This window comes from Salvelinus alpinus, chromosome 14, assembly GCF_045679555.1.
Source record: "Salvelinus alpinus chromosome 14, SLU_Salpinus.1, whole genome shotgun sequence".
In the NCBI taxonomy this organism is placed as follows: domain Eukaryota; kingdom Metazoa; phylum Chordata; class Actinopteri; order Salmoniformes; family Salmonidae; genus Salvelinus; species Salvelinus alpinus.
This window is the reverse complement of record NC_092099.1, coordinates 36,375,977-36,398,123: the sequence shown is the minus strand read 5'-3', so window position 1 is coordinate 36,398,123 and position 22,147 is coordinate 36,375,977. Positions and strand designations below refer to the sequence as shown.

General features: G+C 47.2%; 1 protein-coding gene across 1 annotated transcript in view; it reads right to left on the bottom strand.

Annotated features, from left to right (window-relative positions):
* The window catches only part of cerkl (CERK like autophagy regulator), an 89,313-nt gene that overhangs the window by 43,749 nt on the left and 23,417 nt on the right, over positions 1-22,147 (bottom strand). The window contains exon 2 of the mRNA XM_071341400.1: positions 21,237-21,470. Coding sequence (XP_071197501.1) covers positions 21,237-21,470 — 234 coding nt within the window. The remainder of the gene's footprint in view (positions 1-21,236; positions 21,471-22,147) is intronic.

Here is a 22,147-nt window from a genome sequence, read left to right as displayed (position 1 = left end):
TAACGGCTCTTTTCTGGATTTTGATAATTAGTGGGTATCGGCCTAATTCTGCTCTGCATGCATTATTTGGTGTTCTACGTTGTACACGGAGGATATTTTTGCAGAATTCTGCATGCAGAGTCTCAATTTGGTGTTTGTCCCATTTTGTGAAATCTTGGTTGGTGAGCGGACCCCAGACCTCACAACCATAAAGGGCAATGGGCTCTATGACTGATTCAAGTATTTTTAGCCAGATCCTAATTGGTATGTTGAAATTTATGTTCCTTTTGATGGCATAGAATGCCCTTCTTGCCTTGTCTCTCAGATCGTTCACAGCTCTGTGGAAGCTACCTGTGGTGCTGATGTTTAGGCCGAGGTATGTATAGTTTTTTGTGTGCTCTAGGGCAACGGTGTCTAGATGGAATTTGTGGTCCTGGCGACTGGACCTTTTTTGGAACACCATTATTTTGGTCTTACTGAGATTTACTGTCAGGGCCCAGGTCTGACAGAATCTGTGCAGAAGATCTAGGTGCTGCTGTAGGCCCTCCTTGGTTGGTGACAGAAGCACCAGATCATCAGCAAACAGTAGACATTTGACTTCGGATTCTAGTAGGGTGAGACCGGGTGCTGCAGACTGTTCTAGTGCCCGCGCCAATTCGTTGATATATATGTTGAAGAGGGTGGGGCTTAAGCTGCATCCCTGTCTCACCCCACGACCCTGTGTGAAGAAATGTGTGTGTTTTTTGCCAATTTTAACCGCACACTTGTTGTTTGTGTACATGGATTTTATGATGTCGTATGTTTTACCCCCAACACCACTTTCCATCAATTTGTATAGCAGACCCTCATGCCAAATTGAGTCGAAGGCTTTTTTGAAATCAACAAAGCATGAGAAGACTTTGCCTTTGTTTTGGTTTGTTTGGTTGTCAATTAGGGTGTGTAGGGTGAATACATGGTCTGTTGTACGGTAATTTGGTAAAAAGCCAATTTGACATTTGCTCAGTACATTGTTTTCATTGAGGAAATGTACGAGTCTGCTGTTAATGATAATGCAGAGTATTTTCCCAAGGTTACTGTTGACGCATATTCCACGGTAGTTATTGGGGTCAAATTTGTCTCCACTTTTGTGGATTGGGGTGATCAGTCCTTGGTTCCAAATATTGGGGAAGATGCCAGAGCTAAGGACGATGTTAAAGAGTTTTAATATAGCCAATTGGAATTTGTTGTCTGTATATTTGATCATTTCATTAAGGATACCATCAACACCACAGGCCTTTTTGGGTTGGAGGGTTTTTATTTTGTCCAATTCAAGGTAATTGGAGAATCCAGTGGGTTCTGGTAGTCTTTAATAGTTGATTCTAGGATTTGTATTTGATCATGTATATGTTTTTGCTCTTTATTCTTTGTTATAGAGCCAAAAAGATTGGAGAAGTGGTTTACCCATACATCTCCATTTTGGATAGATAATTCTTCGTGTTGTTGTTTGTTTAGTGTTTTCCAATTTTCCCAGAATTGGTTAGAGTCTATGGATTCTTCAATTACATTGAGCTGATTTCTGACGTGCTGTTCCTTCTTTTTCCGTAGTGTATTTCTGTATTGTTTTAGTGATTCACCATAGTGAAGGCGTAGACTCAGGTTTTCCGGGTCTCTATGTTTTTGGTTGGACAGGTTTCTCAATTTATTTCTTAGATTTTTGCATTCTTTATCAAACCATTCGTCATTGTTGTTCATTTTCTTCGGTTTTCTATTTGAGATTTTTAGATTTGATAGGGAAGCTGAGAGGTCAAATATACTGTTAAGATTTTCTACTGCCAAGTTTACACCTTCACTATTGCAGTGGAACGTTTTACCCAGGAAGTTGTCTAAAAGGGATTGAATTTGCTGTTGCCTAATTGTTTTTTGGTAGGTTTCCAAACTGCATTCCTTCCATCTATAGCATTTCTTAATGTTACTCAGTTCCTTTGGCTTTGATGCCTCATGATTGAGTATTGCTCTGTTCAAGTAGACTGTGATTTTGCTGTGGTCTGATAGGGGTGTCAGTGGGCTGACTGTGAACGCTCTGAGAGACTCTGGGTTGAGGTCAGTGATAAAGTAGTCTACAGTGCTACTGCCAAGAGATGAGCTATAGGTGTACCTACCATAGGAGTCCCCTCGAAGCCTACCATTGACTATGTACATACCCAGCGTGCGACAGAGCTGCAGGAGTTGTGACCCGTTTTTGTTGGTTATGTTGTCATAGTTGTGCCTAGGTGGGCATATGGGGGAGGGAATGCTGTCACCTCCAGGTAGGTGTTTGTCCCCCTGTGTGCTGAGGGTGTCAGGTTCCTGTCCAGTTCTGGCATTTAGGTCGCCACAGACTAATACATGTCCCTGGGCCTGGAAATGATTGATTTCCCCCTCCAGGATGGAGAAGCTGTCTTCATTAAAGTATGGGGATTCTAGTGGGGGGATATAGGTAGCACACAGGAGGACATTTTTCTCTGTTAAGATAATTTCCTTTTGAATTTCTAGCCAAATGTAAAATGTTCCTGTTTTGATTAATTTAATGGAGTGAGTTAGGTCTGCTCTATACCAAATTAGCATTCCCCCTGAGTCCCTTCCCTGTTTCACACCTGGTAGTTTGGTGGATGGGACTACCAGCTCTCTGTAACCTAGAGGGCAACCAGTGGGTCCGTCTCCTCTATACCATGTTTCTTGCAGGATGACAATGTCTGCATTACCGATTTCTTTGGTGAAGTCCGGGTTCCTGCTCTTTAGGCCAAAGGCAGATGACCTCAGGTCTTGGATATTCCAGGATGATATAGTGAAGGCTTTTTGTTCCATAAAGTGTCCAAAGTTGTTGGTCGGGGTTTGGCCTCAGGCCAGTAAGTGTGAGCAGAGCCTGCTGAGCATCTGGTACATGCCGTTGGCTTGGGCGAGTGTAAGAGTGGGGGTTGGGCCTGTTTGCCCGCTCACTACCTGGGCGTATGTGTGACTTCCATGTTGATGCCCTCTTTGCGGGGGTGGGATGCATGGGGTGGGCAGGAGTGGCATGGGTCTGATCTGAGGGGGCCTAAATTGGGTGTGGGCATGGTTGATGTGGGGGGGGTGTGTAGGTCCAGGGGGGGGTCCTGGAGGTCTTGGAGGGTGTCTCGCTGGTCTGGGTGGGGTGTCTATTGATCTGTTGCTCCTGTGTGAAGTGTTGGGGCTTCGTTTGAGAGCGATGTCCTTTAGAGTCCGGGCAAAGGTGGGCACTGCTGCCTTGTAGAGGTGGACCTGGTCATAGAGGCTGTTCAAGTCCAGGGTGGAGTGGTGTGCCAGAAAAACATTTGGTTTTGAGGCACAGTCACGGGAAATGCTTGCGTTTACCCGCTGTATTGTAGCAGGGTGGAAGTCTTTTCGCGGTAGCAGGGTGGAGATAACCACTTGTGCGTTGGGGAAAGTAGAAGAAGCTTTTTCAATCTCTCTCTCTCTCTCTCTCTCTCTCTCTCTCTCTCTCTCTCTCTCTCTCTCTCTCTCTCTCTCTCTCTCTCTCTCTCTCTCTCTCTCTCTCTCTCTCTCTCTCTCTCTCTCTCTCTCTCTCTCTCTCTCTCTCTCTCTCTCTCTCTCTCTCTCTCTCTCTCTCTCTCTCTCTCCGTGCTCCCCCGCCCTCTCACTCCCTGTCCTCCCCCTGCCCTCTCGCTCTCTCTCCCCATGCCATCTCTCGCTCTCTCTGTGCTCCCCCCCTGCCCTCTCTCTCGCTATCTCTCTCCCCCCGCCCTCCCGCTCTCTGTGCTCCCCCTGTCCTCTCTCTCCCCCTGCCCTCCACTAAGCACCTAGCCACTGAGCTACTGAGTTTCCACACTCAATCATAATTAGGCAGAATTAGGGAGTGTTCCCTCCTGGGCCTTCCTGGAGCCTGGTGGAGACCCAGGGATCGATAGGGAGAGGCAGCACGCTGAACCCCTCATCCCCTCATGGTCTCCATTATCCCCCTCATTACTCTAATCCCTGTTGGTTGGTCCCTGAAGGTCCTGACTTCGACCCGCTAATGAGCCCTATGTCCCCTCAGCCTCTGCTCTGACAGACTCCCACTCTGACCCCGGACCCAGATCCTCAGCCAGCCGCCCAGCTATCTGTTCTTACATTACATTGTGATCACCGGGGCTTTGGGGGCGCACCCGGGGTCACAGGTTCAAAAGGAAAGGAACAAGCAACAATCCAGGAGGAGGTGCAGACAGAGAGGACCAACATCCAGGTCCCAGGGAGAGATGATGTCATGGGGGATGGGGAGAAGAGAGAAGCTCAGGAAGGTACAGCAGGCCTGGAGATGTGACCCCAATCTGCTCTCTCCAGTCTCTCTAGATGACAGACAGATGAGGCTAGAGATCAGGATCACATCTCCAGGCCCACTGGGCCTTCCTGCCCTGCTTTCCACTCCTCTCTATCCACCCCCTAAGACCTTCAGGTCCACTGTGGTGCTCCTATCTCTCTATCCACCCCGTAAGACCTTCAGGTCCACTGTGACACTCTGGTCTCTCCATCCTCTCCCACTCCTCCTGGGTTCTGAGGCCCTGATGCTGGGAGCAGGTGCAGGAAGGATGCTGTCACTGCTGCCTGGGTTGGGGCTCAGGAGGAACAGGGTAGGCCAGGGGAAGGATCAGGAGGCTCAGCCCAGGAGGGTTAGGAGGAGGCCAGGGGAGCCACGGGAGTTCATCATCACCCCAGCTTACTCCACACAGCCCACAGCCTCGCAGAGGGAGCGGACCACAGACACACACTAAGCCACACTGTATCTATTGATCATAGAATAGGACGGACGGACGGACAGACAGACAGACAGACAGACAGACAGACAGACAGACAGACAGACAGACAGACAGACAGACAGACAGACAGACAGACAGACAGACAGACAGACAGACAGACAGACAGACAGACAGACAGACAGACAGACAGACAGACAGACAGACAGACAGACAGACAGACAGACAGACAGACAGACAGACAGACAGACAGACAGACAGACAGACAGACAGACAGACAGACAGACAGACAGACAGACAGACAGACAGACAGACAGACAGACAGACAGACCTAGCTGTAAGATCGATCTATCAGACCATTGGCAACATGATCACTAGATTGTGCAGTTTGTTTTTGTAAACACCATATTGTGGATCACAACATTTATTATACTGTTAGGTCATTGGAAACCTAATTAGGCAATTGGAACCCCATGACTGTAAATCCGGTTGGCCTTCTGCTTTCTAAAACAACATGAAACCTGAGTCTTCATATGATGCAGAGAATTAGGCTGTTTCAGTCCAGTCCTCAGTAGAGCTTTCCTACAGGCTTCAGACTACACAGAGGATTATGTACCATAGCAACATGGCTGGCAGGGGAGCCAGGCTGGGGAGAGATCTCTCTCTTCAATCAGGGTTTAACTAAGTCCTCTATCACTCTCACCATGAGGCAAGGAAATGTTAACCATCAACACTGGATAACACACACAACAGCAACATGGACTTATTGGGTCACTTCAGTTCACCCAAAAATGCATCAATATGCTCATTTACAGACTTTTTCCTGTTAGATGAAAAATACTTGCAAGCTATGGTTTCCAATTGATCCCTGAAAATCCTAATGATCTGCCTGACAAACACAAAGCTTATATTAGTTATCCTATAAGTTGCTAACATTCGTGGGAGCTTAACCTGACAACCAATGATGATGCTACATTGACTGAATACATTGACTGAATTACTGTATGTGCGATTAGAGAGTGATGTTGCAGCCGCTTGAGGACAACAACATGAGATCATCAGTTTGCATCCGATGATAATATCTTCAGCCTCTGACTCATGGGTTTAATGCTGCATTACCCCTGAGGACCATACTGCTGGCCTAATGTCACCCAACACACACACACACACACACACACACCACACGTCGCCCAACACAGTGACTACATCTGTCGGACCTCCAGCCCCACTAAGTGCAGACAGACAGAACCAGGAGGAGAGGAGGGTGGCTCCTGTGGCTGTGGTCGAGACTCAGTCACCAGAGCATCTGCTGCTTAGACCTGCTAAGGGCTTCTCTCTACCCCTGGAGACAACCACAATTCACCAGGGACTACTTTTCCCATAACCACCATTAAATGACCTGGAGCTGAGGTCAGGTTTCTCATTGATTCTGTTGGGAAATAAAGTTTCTATCCATCCAGTACCAGGAAGACTAAGAGCCTCCTCCCCTCTGGTGGGCTAACGATCACAAATGGGGATCTGATGGGAAATATATGGGTCTGTCCCAAATGGCACCCTACTCCCTATAGAGTGCACTACATTTGACCAGGTCCCATAGGGCCTTGGTCAAAAGTAGTGCACTATATAGAAAATCGGGTGCTATTTGGAACGCAAGTATGGCTATTACAGCTGAGGCCAATTACTCAGCCGCATCAGCCTCCTGTTCTATCAGTATCAGTGTTGTGTTGTCCCTATTCTTTTCATTTGACTGTAGGCTGCTATTCTTCCATTTAATGAGCTTATAAACACTGGGAGGGTGAGGGTTCACCAGAGAGGAAGAAAGAGAGAGAGTAAGAAACAAAGAGAGTAAGAAACAAAGAGAGAGAAGGAGAGAGAGAGAGAGAGGGGGAGAGAGAGAGATGTAAGGCACATATGCAGCTCAGTGACTGCTCAGACACACACAGATAGGCTTTCAGAAGGCCACCAAATATTTGCTAATCCTTTAGGAACAGATGTCTTATTTTTCCCCTGCTGAAAATCCCTGACAGGCAGGCTGGCTGGGTGGTAAACGACAGTCTTGGCTGAGCCTGAGATGGGAGGCCTGGGTGTGGGGAAGGTCAGGGCCTCATATGGCTGGGTCCTGGATCTCATCTGTTGGATCCAGGAGAGGAAGGGGTATTTAGAGAGAGACATACAGGAGATGGAGATCTAGCGTGGTCCCGAGATCTGTTTTTGCGGTCACGTGCGACAACGACCATAGGTGTAGGCAAGAAAGCACAAACAGATCTGGGACCACGCTAACAGAGTACTGAGTCGTCTAGGCTGGACTCGTCTTGACCCCATCTTGTCCCCATCTTTTGCTCCTTCTCGTGGCGTAGCCTCCATACGAGGGTGGGGGACCCAAAACCCAAACCCTTCTTCAGATCCTCAGATCCCCTGCCAAACCGGGAGCATCTGCCGCTGTGTCAGGAGCTGGCATTAGAACGCATTAGCGATGGGGGAGCCCCCAGTACCTCCACGACACCCCTCCCCACCCGGACATCTCAAGCAGGGGGATCACCGGGCTAAGGCTCTGGATCTGGCTCCGAACACACACACACTCACTCATACAGATACACACACACATACACACGCTCGCATGCACACACACACACACACAACCCCCCCGTCCATATGTACTCTGCCCCCCAACCCAATCCTCCCTCCATGCTGAATAAATGGACTAGATATTTGGGATTATTTGGGCTGTGTGAATAGTCTGTATTGCTTTTAACAGAGGGATGTCATTCAAAGATCTCCCAGATTGACAGTAAGATTTCATCAGGAGTGATTCCCAGAAGACAAAACTGTGACAACTATGTTGTGAATATAAAAACTGTTTTGTGAATATAAAAACTGTGTTGTGAATATAAAAACTGTGTTGTGATTATAACAGAAAATGTTATCAGCGTGCGATCTGTGTTCATCCTTAAATATTCCAAAAACACCTATGGGAATGTGTCTCTGGTTCCTTTCACTAAAGGTTAACAACATCAGCTTTGTGAATATGTACCAGCACTAAGTACACTATAAACCACAATATTATATTAAATAAAATGAGTGCAGTGAAGAGATTCACAGCATCATATGTGCTGTGAATATACTGCTGCTGTGTTTTCACTGTAGATGATGAACCTGTGTTATACTGCTGCTGTGTTTTCACTGTAGGTGATGAACCTGTGTTATACTGCTGCTGTGTTTTCACTGTAGGTGATGAACCTGTGTTTCTCTGCTGCTGTGTTTTCACTGTAGATGAATAACCTGTGTTATACTGCTGCTGTGTTTTCACTGTAGGTGATGAACCTGTGTTTCTCTGCTGCTGTGTTTTCACTGTAGGTGATGAACCTGTGTTATACTGCTGCTGTGTTTTCACTGTAGGTGATGAACCTGTGTTTCTCTGCTGCTGTGTTTTCACTGTAGGTGATGAACCTGTGTTATACTGCTGCTGTGTTTTCACTGTAGGTGATGAACCTGTGTTTCTCTGCTGCTGTGTTTTCACTGTAGATGATGAACCTGTGTTATACTGCTGCTGTGTTTTCACTGTAGGTGATGAACCTGTGTTTCTCTGCTGCTGTGTTTTCACTGTAGGTGATGAACCTGTGTTATACTGCTGCTGTGTTTTCACTGTAGGTGATGAACCTGTGTTATACTGCTGCTGTGTTTTCACTGTAGAAATGCAGTGTGTATGTGTCATACAGTGACATGTGGTCTGTGCTTCAACAGTGACTGATAACAGGGTTTGGTGTGATAGAGAGACGAGGCCAGACAGGCAGACAGGCAGGCAGACAGGCAGGCAGACAGTCTGTGGGGAATACACTGAGACAGGACTGGTACTCCATGCAGTGAAAGTAATACTGTATGTCTGTGATACCTTTGGTACAGAGTTGAGCATCTGCTACGCTCTGTTTCATCCTCCACAGAGAGACAGGAGCAGACGGCTATAAACACACACACACTGCCACTCTCCCATGATGAGAGAACACACACACACTAAAGCACAAACACACACACAGGCACACACAGGCACACACAAACTTCGATTCACTCACGCTCTCCCTTGATGTAACTCACATGGTCATTCAGTGACACACTTAAACACTCTCCTACTCATCTAACTACTGTCTCCCATGATTCAATTAAAACACTCAATCACTAACTCCCTTATCCACCTTGTCCTGTATCCTTCACCACAACACCTCAATCCCTTACTGGTTCATTCACCCACCCATTCATCCAGTACATCCACACAATCCACTTTCTCTCTAACTAATTCACTTGACTCGCCCGGCGGGAAGTTTTCCCACCTCACCAAACTAAGTTTACAAAGACCAACAACAGAAAACATGGTGGACTAAGCTAGGCTGAGCGAGGGACTGCTATCTGTTCAGAGGAGCTGGAGAGAAGGTAGTGTCTCCGTGGATACACAGGGTGACTTAATGGAAAGGCTGTTAATGTGTAACAATAATACACTCCTCCAGTCAGCTAGCAGGCAGGGACCAGGGTAACATAATACACTCCTCCAGTCAGCTAGCAGACAGGGACCAGGGTAACATAATACACTCCTCCAGTCAGCTAGCAGACAGGGACCAGGGTAACATAATACACTCCTCCACTCAGCTAGCAGACAGGGACCAGGGTAACATAATACACTCCTCCAGTCAGCTAGCAGGCAGGGACCAGGGTAACATAATACACTCCTCCAGTCAGCTAGCAGACAGGGACCAGGGAAACATAATACACTCCTCCAGTCAGCTAGCAGGCAGGGACCAGGGTAACATAATACACTCCTCCAGTCAGCTAGCAGGCAGGGACCAGGGTAACATAATACACTCCTCCAGTCAGCTAGCAGACAGGGACCAGGGTAGGGTCCTTAATACAGTCCTCCAGTCAGCTAGCAGACAGGGACCAGGGTAACATAATACACTCCTCCAGTCAGCTAGCAGGCAGGGACCAGGGTAACATAATACACTCCTCCAGTCAGCTAGCAGGCAGGGACCAGGGTAACATAATACACTCCTCCAGTCAGCTAGCAGACAGGGACCAGGGTAACATAATACATTCCTCCAGTCAGCTAGCAGGCAGGGACCAGGGTAACATAACACACTCCGCCAGTCAGCTAGCAGACAGGGACCAGGGTAACATAATACACTCCTCCAGTCAGCTAGCAGGCAGGGACCAGGGTAACATAATACACTCCTCCAGTCAGCTAGCAGACAGGGACCAGGGTAACATAATACACTCCTCCAGTCAGCTAGCAGGCAGGGACCAGGGTAACATAATACACTCCTCCAGTCAGCTAGCAGACAGGGACCAGGGTAACATAATACACTCCTCCAGTCAGCTAGCAGGCAGGGACCAGGGTAACATAATACACTCCTCCAGTCAGCTAGCAGGCAGGGACCAGGGTAACATAATACACTCCTCCAGTCAGCTAGCAGACAGGGACCAGGGTAACATAATACACTCCTCCACTCAGCTAGCAGACAGGGACCAGGGTAACATAGTTCACTCCTCCAGTCAGCTAGCAGACAGGGACCAGGGTAACATAATACACTCCTCCAGTCAGCTAGCAGACAGGGACCAGGGTAACATAATACACTCCTCCAGTCAGCTAGAAGACAGGGACCAGGGTAACATAATACACTCCTCCAGTCAGCTAGCAGGCAGGGACCAGGGTAACATAATACACTCCTCCAGTCAGCTAGCAGGCAGGGACCAGGGTAACATAATACACTCCTCCAGTCAGCTAGCAGACAGGGACCAGGGTAACATAATACACTCCTCCAGTCAGCTAGCAGGCAGGGACCAGGGTAACATAATACACTCCGCCAGTCAGCTAGCAGACAGGGACCAGGGTAACATAATACACTTCTCTAGTCAGCTAGCAGACAGGGACCAGGGTAACATAATACACTCCTACAGTCAGCTAGCAGACAGGGACCAGGGTAACATAATACACTTCTCCAGTCAGCTAGCAGGCAGGGACCAGGGTAACATAATACACTCCTCCAGTCAGCTAGCAGGCAGGGACCAGGGTAACATAATACACTCCTCCACTCAGCTAGCAGACAGGGACCAGGGTAACATAATACACTCCTCCAGTCAGCTAGCAGACAGGGACCAGGGTAACATAATACACTCCTCCAGTCAGCTAGCAGACAGGGACCAGGGTAACATAATACACTCCTCCAGTCAGCTAGCAGACAGGGACCAGGGTAACATAATACACTCCTCCAGTCAGCTAGCAGACAGGGACCAGGGTAACATAATACACTCCTCCAGTCAGCTAGCAGGCAGGGACCAGGGTAACATAATACACTCCTCCACTCAGCTAGCAGGCAGGGACCAGGGTAACATAATACACTCCTCCACTCAGCTAGCAGGCAGGGACCAGGGTAACATAATACACTCCTCCACTCAGCTAGCAGGCAGGGACCAGGGTAACATAATACACTCCTCCAGTCAGCTAGCAGACAGGGACCAGGGTAACATAATACACTCCTCCAGTCAGCTAGCAGACAGGGACCAGTGTAACATAATACACTCCTCCAGTCAGCTAGCAGACAAGGACCAGGGTAACATAATACACTCCTCCAGTCAGCTAGCAGGCAGGGACCAGGGTAACATAATACACTCCTCCAGTCAGCTAGCAGACAGGGACCAGGGTAACATAATACACTCCTCCACTCAGCTAGCAGACAGGGACCAGGGTAACATAATACACTCCTCCAGTCAGCTAGCAGACAGGGACCAGGGTAACATAATACACTCCTCCAGTCAGCTAGCAGACAGGGACCAGGGTAAAGTCCTTAATATAGTCCTTCAGTCAGCTAGCAGGCAGGGACCAGGGTAACATAATACACTCCTCCAGTCAGCTAGCAGGCAGGGACCAGGGTAACATAATACACTCCTCCAGTCAGCTAGCAGACAGGGACCAGGGTAACATAATACACTCCTCCAGTCAGCTAGCAGACAGGGACCAGGGTAACATAATACACTCCTCCACTCAGCTAGCAGGCAGGGACCAGGGTAACATAATACACTCCTCCACTCAGCTAGCAGACAGGGACCAGGGTAACATAATACACTCCTCCACTCAGCTAGCAGGCAGGGACCAGGGTAACATAATACACTCCTCCAGTCAGCTAGCAGACAGGGACCAGGGTAACATAATACACTCCTCCAGTCAGCTAGCAGACAGGGACCAGGGTAACATAATACACTACTCCAGTCAGCTAGCAGACAGGGACCAGGGTAACATAATACACTCCTCCAGTCAGCTAGCAGACAGGGACCAGGGTAACATAATACACTCCTCCAGTCAGCTAGCAGACAGGGACCAGGGTAAAGTCCTTAATACAGTCCTCCAGTCAGCAAGCAGGCAGGGACCAGGGTAACATAATACACTCCTCCAGTCAGCTAGCAGACAGGGACCAGGGTAACATAATACACTCCTCCAGTCAGCTAGCAGACAGGGACCAGGGTAAATTCCTTAATATAGTCCTTCAGTCAGCTAGCAGGCAGGGACCAGGGTAACATAATACACTCCTCCAGTCAGCTAGCAGGCAGGGACCAGGGTAACATAATACACTCCTCCAGTCAGCTAGCAGACAGGGACCAGGGTAACATAATGCACTCCTCCAGTCAGCTAGCAGACAGGGACCAGGGTAAAGTCCTTAATACAGTCCTCCAGTCAGCAAGCAGGCAGGGACCAGGGTAACATAATACACTCCTCCACTCAGCTAGCAGGCAGGGACCAGGGTAAAGTCCTTAATACAGTGCTCCAGTCAGCTAGCAGGCAGGGACCAGGGTAAAGTCCTTAATACAGTCCTCCAGTAAGCTAGCAGGCAGGGACCAGGGTAACATAATACACTCCTCCACTCAGCTAGCAGACAGGGACCAGGGTAAAGTCCTTAATACAGTCCTCCAGTCAGCAAGCAGGCAGGGACCAGGGTAAAGTCCTTAATACAGTCCTCCAGTCAGCTAGCAGGCAGGGACCAGGGTAAAGTCCTTAATACAGTCCTCCAGTCAGCAAGCAGGCAGGGACCAGGGTAAAGTCCTTAATACAGTCCTCCAGTCAGCAAGCAGGCAGGGACCAGGGTAAAGTCCTTAATACAGTCCTCCAGTAAGCAAGCAGGCAGGGACCAGGGTAAAGTCCTTAATACAGTCCTCCAGTAAGCAAGCAGGCAGGGACCAGGGTAAAGTCCTTAATACAGTCCTCCAGTTAGCAAGCAGGCAGGGACCAGGGTAAAGTCCTTAATACAGTCCTCCAGTAGGCACAGCACAACACAGACAGAGTAATATCATTTTCAGGATATGACTAGATGCTGGACTTTTATAAAACAGATTAAGTTATATGCCATAAAACTATTTGTACTGAACAAAAATATAAACGCAACATATAAAGTGGTGGTCCCATGTTTCAAGAGCTGAAAAAAACCATCCCAGAAATGTTCCATAAGCACAAAAAGCTTATTTTTCTCAAATTTTGTGAACAAATTTGTTTACATCCCTGTTAGTGAGCATTTCTCCTTCGCCAAGATAATCCATCTAGGAGACAAATGCACTACTTTGGGCCACATGTCGCTTTGAGCCTCAGCACACATGACTGCCTGTTACAATTATACCTGGATAGCCTCACACAATGGTACACAGTGCATTGTGCTCTCCCTCTCTCTCGCTCTGTTTTCAATTGGGGGATTATGTATCTTGTTTTATTGTGAAGCTGTTGTTAAGTCAGTGGTGCTGCTGAATAATTTCTCCCACAGGGGGAATATAAACTGTGGCACGCTGGACTACAGGAGCTCTCACCTGTTACAGAGGGAACGGTGAATCCCTGCACCCTCGTTTCCCAGGGAGACTCTAATAACGTCGCACAATGGAGGGAGTGTCCCAGCTGACAGTTAAACACAAAAGGTGTTGCTCTAAAACTCGTCTCCCTCCTTGCCTTTTTTATCAATCCCTCTCTCTCCTTTCCTAGAAACAGATTCTGAACGCTGGAAATCAAATCGGGACATTGCCTTGGCCATCACAGTGACAAGCCATGTGATGTGGTCTGACACATGAGGTGGCGGGGTCCAGCTGAGGGTGTCAGCCACCAGATTAAACCAGCCATTAGTCGTGTGATAATGTCTCCAGCCCGGTCACAGACAGACCAACGTGTGCAAGAGGCCATAGCTAACAATGGCAACACCTGTACAAGGCATACAAGGCAGAATGTCTGTGTCTTTCTGATACCCTTGGCCTTGTGCGAGCAAGCAACACTGTTTAGACCTACAATCGCCTCCATGGCATTTTTAAAGCCTCCTTTCATTCACAGATTAGTGGTCCGTCTATCGAGCAGGTCAATCAGACCAACCAGGCCTGCATCGCCACCAGGCCGTCTCCCCTCTCCGGACAGATAATGTGGCCTTGGTGCTCTTGTCAAAGTGGATGGTCACACTCCTGCATCAAGTTGAACTTTATTGTTGTTGCCCTCAGGGGGAAGAAAAGAGAGAGTGAGAAGGAGAGGACAAAAAGAGAGAGAGAATGGAAAAAGCTCAGAGTTCAACTAAAAGGTCATCCCAGTTAATCCACTGGCCATTGTCCTCTAAAATGAATTCATATGTGCATTGGAATAAGTCTTTTGATAAGATGTAGTGTAAGAGCTACATAAAACACCCTAGCAAAGTTGTTTAACAAGAGAATGGAGAGGATTTTTTTTAACCCTTTATGTTTTCACTCTTTGTATAGAGCCTATATGAATAGATGAATGATTCATGTGGCTATTATTGGATCTTATATAAGATTATATATATCTCTTGTTGATAAGGACAAAAAGGTCTGTTATTTTCCTAATTTATTTACCTACTTACTTAAGCCTCATAGCGCCAGGTGAAGGCTAAGGCCTCTGCATTATGCTTCTAATACCACGCTTTAATAGCGACAATGTTTTGAGCCGCAGTGGATCTTTGTCAGGTTTAACCATATTCACTCATACACCGGATAGGTGCAGTGAAATGTGTTGTTTTACAGAGTCAGTCATAGTAGTACGGCACCCCTGGAGCTAATTAGGGTTAAGTGCCTTACTCATGGGCAAATCTGCTGATTTTTCACCTTGTCGGCTCGGGTATTCAAACCAGCGACCTTTCGGTTACTGGCCCAACGCTCTAACCACTAGGCTACCTGCCTCCCAATAACCAATGTCTCTTGTTGATATCATTTAATATATACTGTAGTAGTGCAAATACACTGCCACTGTCTTACATCAAAAGCAGAATTGGAAATAGATTTGGTGAAAACTATTCTGTATAATGATGCTTTTTTAACAGGAGCCCAGGCTTAGTTTCATAACATGATCTATTCAATCAAGTTTCAAGTTAATTTATTTTATTTTATATAGCCCTTCGTACATCAGCTAATATCTCGAAGTGCTGTACAGAAACCCAGCCTAAAACCCCAAACAGCAAGCAATGCAGGTGTAGAAGCACGGTGGCTAGGAAAAACTCCCTAGAAAGGCCAAAACCTAGGAAGAAACCTAGAGAGGAACCAGGCTATGAGGGGTGGCCAGTCCTCTTCTGGCTGTGCCGGGTGGAGATTATAACAGAACATGGCCAAGATGTTCAAATGTTCATAAATGACCAGCATGGTCAAATAATAATCAGGAGTAAATGTCAGTTGGCTTTTCATAGCCGATATATCTCTTGTTGATTTAGTAACTGATTTAGTAACTGATCTTATTATCCAGAGTTTATTTGTAATAGATTCAGTAATTTATCTTAGTTTTAACCCCTGTAAAGCCTAATATGGGATGTATGTATTACTATTCTGCATATTCCTAACCAAAAAATGCCAGCTAATATCAAATTGTTGTTTTTAATAGCAGACAATCTAGAATCTTTTTTTTTAGCTTATTCAGTGTCCTGTAGGCTGCCTCCAGACATGTTGTTTTAATTATGTTAATTTATTCATGATAAAGTACTCGCAGTCCTCTCACACAAAAACCAATAGCTCGCATCCCAAATGGCACCCTATTCCCAACATAGTGCACTACTTTTGACCAGAGGCCTATGGCTCTTGGTCAAAAGTAGTTCACTATATAGAGAATAGGGTGCCATTTAGAATTTAGCCAAGGATTTGGATCCTCTTCAGGCTGAGGGAGGTACAGCTTTAAAAGTTGGCTGTGCCAAAGTTGTACTGCATCCCAAATAGAACCCTCTTTCATAGGTAATGTAGTGCACTACTTTTGAACTGGGCCCATGGGGTTCTAGTCAAAAGTAGTGAATTATATAGGTCATAGGGTGCCATTTGGGGCACGTCCTTGTTTTGCCTGAGGAACAGAACAGAACAGGGAAGATGGAACAGAGCTTCAGAGAGGAGCAGACAGGCCTGTGAAAGGAGAGATGGTGTAATCCCAGCTAGATTGAGCTAACAGAACAACAATCCTCTTTAATCTTAGATGACTAATGTACCTACTGAGTGTAGGTGTTACATCATCATGTTGTATTAGCTGGCTGCTGCTGTTAGCTACGAACATTACAGGGATTACTAACTTGTGTTCACACAGCATTATGCACAGACTGACAGTGTCACTAACTGGGGCTCTAAGCTACACCTGGTAGGGCTATCTCTAAACCAGGTTTCTCACTTACAGAAACAGTCAGACTCCAACATACATTCTATGCACACACTGTATATTAGTCAAAATGTCTGGGGTGGATATTAAATTGTCAAGGATATTATGTCTGAGGAGGCAGCATGTAGTAGATTCATTAAGAGGTGTTGGATATGGCCACTTTTTTGTGTGACGCCATGGCACTGCCTGAAACTAAACTTCCGGCGCCGAAAAGAGATGGCCGCCTCGCTTCGCGTTCCTTGGAAAATATGCAGTATTTTGTTTTTTTATGTGTTATTTCTTACATCGGTACCCCAGGTAATCTTAGGTTTCATTACATACAGTCGGGAGGAACTACTGAATATACGATTAACGTCAACTCATCATCGTTCCACCAGGAATATGACTTTCCCGAAACGGATCCAGTGTTTTGCCTTCCACCCAATACAATGGATCTGATCCCAGCCGGCGACCCTGTGCGACGCCGAAAAAGGGGCAAACGAGGCGGTCTCGTGGTCAGGCTTCGGAGACGGGCACATCGCGCTCCACTCCCTAGCATACTACTCGCCAATGTCCAGTCTCTTGACAATAAGGTTGATGAAATCCGAGCACGGGTAGCATTCCAGAGAGACATCAGGGATTGCAACGTGCTCTGCTTCACGGAAACATGGCTAACTCAAGGGACGCTAACGGAGTCGGTGCAGCCAGCTGGTTTCTTCATGCATCGCGCCGACAGAAACAAACATCTTTCCGGTAAGAAGAGGGGCGGGGGGGTATGCCTTATGATTAACGAGAAGTGGTGTGATCATCATAACAACACACAGGAACTCAAGTCATTCTGTTCACCTGATCTAGAACTCCTCACAATCAAATGTCGACCGCATTATCTACCAAGGGAATTCTCTTCAATCATAATCACAGCCGTATATATTCCCCCCCAAGCAGACACATCGATGGCCCTGAACGAACTTTATCTGACTCTTTGTAAACTGGAAACCACACACCCTGAGGCTGCATTCATCGTAGCTGGGGATTTTAACAAGGCTAATCTAAAAACAAAACTCCCTAAATTCTATCAGCATATCGATTGTGCTACCAGGGCTGGGAAAACCCTAGATCATTGTTATACTAATTTCCGCGACGCATATAAGGCCCTCCCCCGCCCCCCTTTCGGAAAAGCTGACCACGACTCCATTTTGTTGATTCCAGCCTACAAACAAAAACTCAAACAACAAGCTCCCGCGCTCAGGTCTGTTCAACGCTGGTCCGACCAATCTGAATCCACGCTTCAAGACTGCTTCGATCACGCGGATTGGAATATGTTCCGCATCGCGTCCAACAACAATATTGACGAATATGCTGATTCGGTGAGCGAGTTCATTAGGAAGTGCATTGACGATGTCGTACCCACAGCAACGATTAAAACATTCCCAAACCAGAAACTGTGGATTGATGGCAGCATTCGCGTGAAACTGAAAGCGCGAACCACTGCTTTTAACCAGGGCAAGGTGACCGGAAGCATGACCGAATACAAACAGTGTAGCTATTCTCTCCGCAAGGCAATCAAACAGGCTAAGTCCCAGTACAGAGACAAAATCGAGTCGCAATTCAACAGCTCAGACACAAGAGGTATGTGGCAGGGTCTACAGTCAATCACGGATTACAAAAAGAAAACCAGCCCCGTCGCGGACCAGGATGTCTTGCTCCCAGACAGGCTAAACAACTTTTTTGCCCGCTTTGAGGACAATACAGTGCCACTGACACGGCCCCCTACCAAAACCTGCGGGCTCTCCTTCACTGCAGCCGAGGTGAGTAAAACATTTAAACGTGTTAACCCTCGCAAGGCTGCAGGCCCAGACGGCATTCCCAGCCGCGTCCTCAGAGCATGCGCAGACCAGCTGGCTGGTGTGTTTACGGACATATTCAATCAATCCTTATCCCAGTCTGCTGTTCCCACATGCTTCAAGAGGGCCACCATTGTTCCTGTTCCCAAGAAAGCTAAGGTAACTGAGCTAAACGACTACCGCCCCGTAGCACTCACTTCCGTCATCATGAAGTGCTTTGAGAGACTAGTCAAGGACCATATCACCTCCACCCTACCGGACACCCTAGACCCACTCCAATTTGCTTACCGACCCAATAGGTCCACAGACGACGCAATCGCAACCACACTGCACACTGCCCTAACCCATCTGGACAAGAGGAATACCTATGTGAGAATGCTGTTCATCGATTACAGCTCAGCATTTAACACCATAGTACCCTCCAAACTCGTCATCAAGCTCGAGACCCTGGGTCTCGACCCCGCCCTGTGCAACTGGGTCCTGGACTTCCTGACGGGCCGCCCCCAGGTGGTGAGGGTAGGTAACAACATCTCCACCCCGCTGATCCTCAACACTGGGGCCCCACAAGGGTGCGTTCTGAGCCCTCTCCTGTACTCCCTGTTCACCCACGACTGCGTGGCCATGCACGCCTCCAACTCAATCATCAAGTTTGCGGATGACACTACAGTGGTAGGCTTGATTACCAACAACGACGAGACGGCCTACAGGGAGGAGGTGAGGGCCCTCGGAGTGTGGTGTCAGGAAAATAACCTCACACTCAACGTCAACAAAACAAAGGAGATGATTGTGGACTTCAGGAAACAGCAGAGGGAGCACCCCCCTATCCACATCGACGGGTCAGTAGTGGAGAAGGTGGAAAGTTTTAAGTTCCTCGGTGTACACATCACGGACAAACTGAATTGGTCCACCCACACAGACAGCGTTGTGAAGAAGGCGCAGCAGCGCCTCTTCAACCTCAGGAGGCTGAAGAAATTCGGCTTGTCACATAAAGCACTCACAAACTTCTACAGATGCACAATCGAGAGCATCCTGTCGGGCTGTATCACCGCCTGGTACGGCAACTGCTCCGCCCACAACCGTAAGGCTCTCCAGAGGGTAGTGAGGTCTGCAGAACGCATCACCAGGGGCAAACTACCTGCCCTCCAGGACACCTACACCACCCGATGTCACAGGAAGGCCATAAAGATCATCAAGGACAACAACCACCCAAGCCACTGCCTGTTCACCCCGCTATCATCCAGAAGGCGAGGTCAGTACAGGTGCATCAAAGCAGGGACCGAGAGACTGAAAAACAGCTTCTATCTCAAGGCCATCAGACTGTTAAACAGCCACCACTAACATTTAGCGGCCGCTGCCAACATACTGACTCAACTCCAGCCACTTTAAAAATGGGAATTGATGGAAATTATGTAAAAATGTACCACTAGCCACTTTAAACAATGCCACTTAATATAATGTTTACATACCCTACATTACCCATCTCATATGTATATACTGTACTCTATATCATCTACTGCATCTTGCCATCTTTATGTAATACATGTACCACTAGCCACTTTAAACTATGCCACTTTATGTTTACATACCCTACAGTACTCATCTCATATGTATATACCGTACTCTATACCATCTACTGCATCTGCCATGCCGTTCTGTACCACCACTCATTCATATATCTTTATGTACATATTCTTTATCCCTTTACACTTGTGTGTGTGTGTAAGGTAGTAGTTGTGGAATTGTTAGGTTAGATTACTTGTTGGTTATTACTGCATTGTCGGAACTAGAAGCACAAGCATTTCGCTACACTCGCATTAACATCTGCTAACCATGTGTATGTGACTAATAAAATTTGATTTGATTTGAAGAGGAGGAGGGGGGTGGGAGAGAAGGAGATGAGGTGGTAGGAGGAGTAGTGGATAAGGAGGAGGAGGGTAGGAGAGAGGAGGCGAGTGGGAGAGAGGAGGAGGGAGGGTGGAATGAGGATGAGGAGGTGTTGGCCACAAGGGCCTGAAGAACAGGTTGATGGTGGCCACCCTGTAGTTAGTAATTATCTGTCGTTCTACGGAGCTGATGGGGGGAGACAGGGAGACAGGCTGTCAGGACCAGGGCAGCCCAGCATGGCCCTCAGAGACAGGTGTCCCCATCATGGGAGGTCTCTTCCTGGAGACACTCAGAGAGCCAATAACCACATAGGGGTGGTGGTGCCACTCTAAGCCTTATATTTAACTCATATTCAGATATAATGCTCGCTCTGGTGCCACTAACTACTAACTGCTGTTGGAATGGTTCCATCCTTTTAGAAAAAGTATCTCAGGTTTCATCAACAATATCTTAAGGCCCCTTTCCAATCCTCTTGTTTGTTAGCATGATATAAAGTGAGCAATTGTTGGGAGGTGTTGTGTTAACCCGAGCATGTGATCTCTATGCTTGGAACACATGGGAGCTTATCCTGTCTGGTAATATGTCACTAAGTTGTATGACATTTCTAGCAACACAAACTTCCAGGACACTTCCAGCGCTGCTTTTTTATATTTCATGGTTTGAATTTTCACAGGTTTTACCAAAACATCTGTGTGAATCTTTTTCACTTGCTGCTTAAAATAAGTCATAAAAAAATCACGATAGGAAGATATTGGAGACTGTATTTGTGTGACAACCTGTAAAAAGACTGATATCCTAATGACTATAGTGATCGATAATGCATAGCTTTATTATCAGTGAACTTTAAGAGACCAAATATATGAGCCTGCCTCAAAATCATTGTGGGCTGTTACACTTAACAAAATCAATGCAAATTGCTGTCCAACATAAACAGCTTGATATGTTTGGTGTTCAAATATTTGTCAAAACCATGGCCCACTTAGGGTAGTACAATTGAGTTTGGGGCCATAGGTTCAGTCCACATAAAAATGCACTACTCAGTCGTACCAAATACTGTATGGGTTTACCTGACCCAGATTAAGCCTTAGACTAAAAAGCAGAATCACCATTGAGTCTAGAACTAGGCTCAATCTTTGTCAGAGAAATCAGTCCTATGTGTCTAAAGTATTTTTTGTGAAGGACACTGACACTTACCACTGAGTATCTCCTTAAGTTTTTTGAACCAGATCTCACAGTGGTCCACGCTCATGTTGTTGAAGTGAATGGCATGGTCCTTCAGCTTGGGTCCCTTCTTCTTACACTGGAACAGAGTGATGCCCAGGAGAGTGCCCCCTGTCTCCTGGCCCGCAGAACGACGTCTCTTCACCTTCACTCCAAACACATCCTTCAGCTCCACGTACTCTGTCCTCCTCAGAGTATCCGACTGACCTGGAACACAGAGAGACAGATGATATTATATGCTACAGGCAGCGTCTATAAAACCTAAGGTACAAACACATCCTTCAGCTCCATGTACTCTTTACGCCTCAGCGTCTCCGATTGACCTGGAGATACACAGGAAGAAAGAATATGATATAGCTAAATATTGTATTGCAAATATTGCAGGAGCCCTTTACTAGGATGCGGCCATAAATGCTTTGGCCTATGCGTGAACAAACAATTTAGCCTAGTTCTGAGAGATAACAGGTTTACATTTACATTTTAGCAGACGCTCTTATCCAGAGGTTTAAAAGTTAAGTGTTTAAGTTCTACTCCTAATGTACTCTGTATTTTCGCACTTTTGCCACCGAAAGTGCCTGGAACCCGGAATTCCTGTTTGACACGTTCCATCATGGATTATCGGAGGTGGTTGAAGCTCGCAGCCCGGGAGCTGCCCATAGACCACGACTCTCTCATAGCCTTGACCCTACAGATCGATGGCCGGCTTCTGGAACGTAGGAGGAAGAGGAGGTCTGTTCCTGGTCACACTCACTCGTCCACGATTCCCACCTCTCCTCCGAGGAATCACAGAAGTTCCCGAAGTCTAGATGGCTGGGAGAATCCGATGTCACCCGAGTTCCCTCGGGAATCACGGAGGGCAGTCGACCAGTTTCCTTCGGAGCCCA